The sequence below is a fragment of the Cucurbita moschata genome, unplaced genomic scaffold (assembly GCF_002738365.1).
Source record: "Cucurbita moschata cultivar Rifu unplaced genomic scaffold, Cmos_1.0 Cmo_Scf00038, whole genome shotgun sequence".
NCBI classification, from domain to species: Eukaryota; Viridiplantae; Streptophyta; class Magnoliopsida; order Cucurbitales; family Cucurbitaceae; genus Cucurbita; species Cucurbita moschata.
The window spans coordinates 411,512-414,440 of record NW_019268554.1 but is presented as its reverse complement, the minus strand read 5'-3'; the positions used below and the strand labels follow the sequence as shown (position 1 = coordinate 414,440).

Here is a 2,929-nt window from a genome sequence, read left to right as displayed (position 1 = left end):
TACATTTTTATAATGTTATTAATATAATATAATATATATATATATATATGAATTGAAAATATATTTATAACATTATTGCATGTTACATTTTTATAATTATGGAAAAAATTGTTTGATTGAATAATTATAGATTGATTTGGGTGTGTTTTTGAAGTATTATATAAAATTATATTATATGATTATGAATTGCTGATAAATAATTTTTTTTTTAAAAAATAATTTTTCTTTTAACAATGGGACAATCTAACTCACACCTGTTAGTTGAATTGGGTTAAGTTACTCAATCCAACTTAATCCACGAACACTCTTAATGTAACGGGACTCACCTATGCACATACTAATGGAGAATCTTCTCAATGTGAGGACCTAAAGTGGATAACTTTACTTATATAAAGGGTAGCTTACAAAACATCTCTCCAATCCAAGCTATTGAAAACAACGTGAATGGCGTCTATAACCATACATTCCTCCTCCACCGTCGTCCCCAGCCACCCTACTCCCACCGGCGCGTTCTCCTTCTCCGAGTGCGACCAATACAGGGCATGGACTCACCTCCCCAGCGTCTACGTCTACAAATCCCCGGCAGCCGAGGTCGTCGCCGTCGAGTCCTTAAAAACCTCCCTCAGCCAAATCCTTGTCCCTTACTACCCTCTCGCCGGGCGTCTCCACTGGCTCCCTGGCGGCCGCCTCGAGCTCGATTGCTGCGCTGCTGGAGCCCTATTCGTCGAAGCTTCTACTGACGCCAAGCTGGAAGATTACGGGGACTTTGCGCCGTCGGATGCTGTAAGAGAACTCGTCCCGTCCGTGGATTACAATTCTCCGATCGAAGAGCTGCCGTTGCTTCTATTTCAAGTGACGAGATTCAGGTGCGGTGGGGTTGTAATTGGCGTAGCTAATTGTCATACGGTGGTGGATGGCGCTTCTGCCATCACGTTCATTAACTCGTGGGCGAGCATGGCGCGTGGAGAGAAGACGGTGGAGACGATTTTGCAGCCGTTGCATGATCGGAAATTTCTGATGCCGGAGAAGCCGCTGCGTCCGCCGCGGTTCGACCACGTTGAATTTACTAAACCACCCCCAGTTATCCTTGGCACCTCCAACTCTGAGGTAAGGATTTTTAAAAGCTTAAAATTTAATATTATAGTATAATAGATTATGCTTAAAAAATACATATTAATGAGTAAGTATATAAAGAAAGAAATATATATAGTTTCGTATTTTAATATATATATATATATATATATATATATATATATATATATATATTATAGATAGATAGATATAAAAGCCGAATGTGAATTTGGGTGAGGTCAAGAACGGAGAGTATGATTATCGTCTCAGGCTCTGTTTTGTTAATGGAGAGAGATTTCTTTTCGCTCCTTACCCAAACGAAGTTTTCTCACCTCGTTCAGGTGGGTCCTAGTGAAGCCTCGATTCTATGGGTTAAACGGACATATGAGATCTCACATTGGTATTTCTTTATAAGGGTTTGGAAACCTCTCTTTAATATATACGTTTTAAAACTGTTAGCCTGATAACTATACATAGTGGGTCAAATCAGACAATATTTGCTAGCAGTGAACTTAAGTTGTTACAAGACATGTGCACTGTGGTCTGTTTCCGTTATTGTAGGATGTTAATTTCTATTTAGTCTTCAAATTTAAAAAATAATTAGTTTTTCAATTTATTTGTGAAATCAAGTAAAATTTATATACCGTCCAATGAATGTTCTATTCGACTAAACTCGAACCATTTATTATTATTGAGTAAACCCCACGAAATTGACTAAAGTTTGTTATTACTATTCTCAATCGAAGGAGGCAAAGCAAGAAACCACATCCGCATTGCTCAAACTTACTAAAGAACAAATTGAAAAGCTGAAAAAGAGAGCAAATTCAAACCTAACCAATAAAACTATGGGCGTGGGCGATGAAGTACAACCACGACCATACTCTCGATTTGAGGCTATTACCGGACACATGTGGGTTTGTGCATGCAAGGCTCGCAATACCGGCGAGAGTCGACAGCCGACGATAGTTCGTACCCCTATTGACGTCAGAAGACGAATGAAGCCACCCATCCCAGAAAACTTCTCAGGGAACTCATCTTTCGTCGTCTTAACACCAGAATGCGAGTTCGGCGAATTGATGTCTCAACCATTGAGCTATGCTGCAGGAAAGGTAAGAGAAGGAACATGGAAGATGACAGGCGAATACGCGCAATCAGTGGTAGACTATCTAGCAGGGCAAGACGACATTAACTGGTTGAGAACATCATTCCACTCCAAGGTTCCAGTCCAGGCTTCGTTCTGGGGCAACCCTAATCTTTCAATAGGGAGTTGGATGTCGTTGCCGTTTTATGAGGCAGATTTTGGCTGGGGACGACCGAGTTACTTCGGGCCAGCAACATTGAACATCGATGGGAAGTCGTACATAATGGTGGGGCCATCAGATGATGGGTCGCTCATAGTAGCGATACGGTTGCAAACAAGACATATGGATGATTTCAAGAAGTATTTCTACGAAGATATATAAAAGTTCGAGTAACACTGAAATCGTTAGTGTTGAGTAATCTCTATATTTCCGTTTTTTCTTGCATGGTCTTCATGGTTGTCCCCATAGTTTGTTCTAAAGCCAAACTATGTTCTTTTTTCTATGTAATATTTCGTTCAGTTTTGGTTTGTCATGTTGATGATATTTAATCTTTTATTTCGGTTTACCATATGCATTATATTTGACCCATTGCTTATATGGATTGGAGTGTTGAAAGGAAGAAGATGACAAGCGAACTCGGAAGCCGTGAAGAACAAATGGTCGGGATTACTAAAACCACCGCACCTAAATGATGGAGAACATTCACTATTTATAATCATTTACCAAATCAAATAGATTACAAATGAAAGGGAAAGAATAATAAATAGATACACGAT

General features: G+C 39.5%; 1 protein-coding gene across 1 annotated transcript; it reads left to right on the top strand.

Moving 5' to 3' along the window:
• Positions 1-409: 409 nt before the first annotated feature.
• On the top strand, positions 410-2,696 carry LOC111432536 (spermidine hydroxycinnamoyl transferase-like). Its single transcript, XM_023069465.1, has 2 exons — positions 410-1,107; positions 1,818-2,696. The coding sequence occupies exons 1-2, from the start codon at positions 445-447 to the stop codon at positions 2,532-2,534; spliced, it is 1,380 nt and encodes a 459-aa protein (XP_022925233.1). The 5' UTR covers positions 410-444; the 3' UTR covers positions 2,535-2,696.
• Positions 2,697-2,929: the final 233 nt, after the last annotated feature.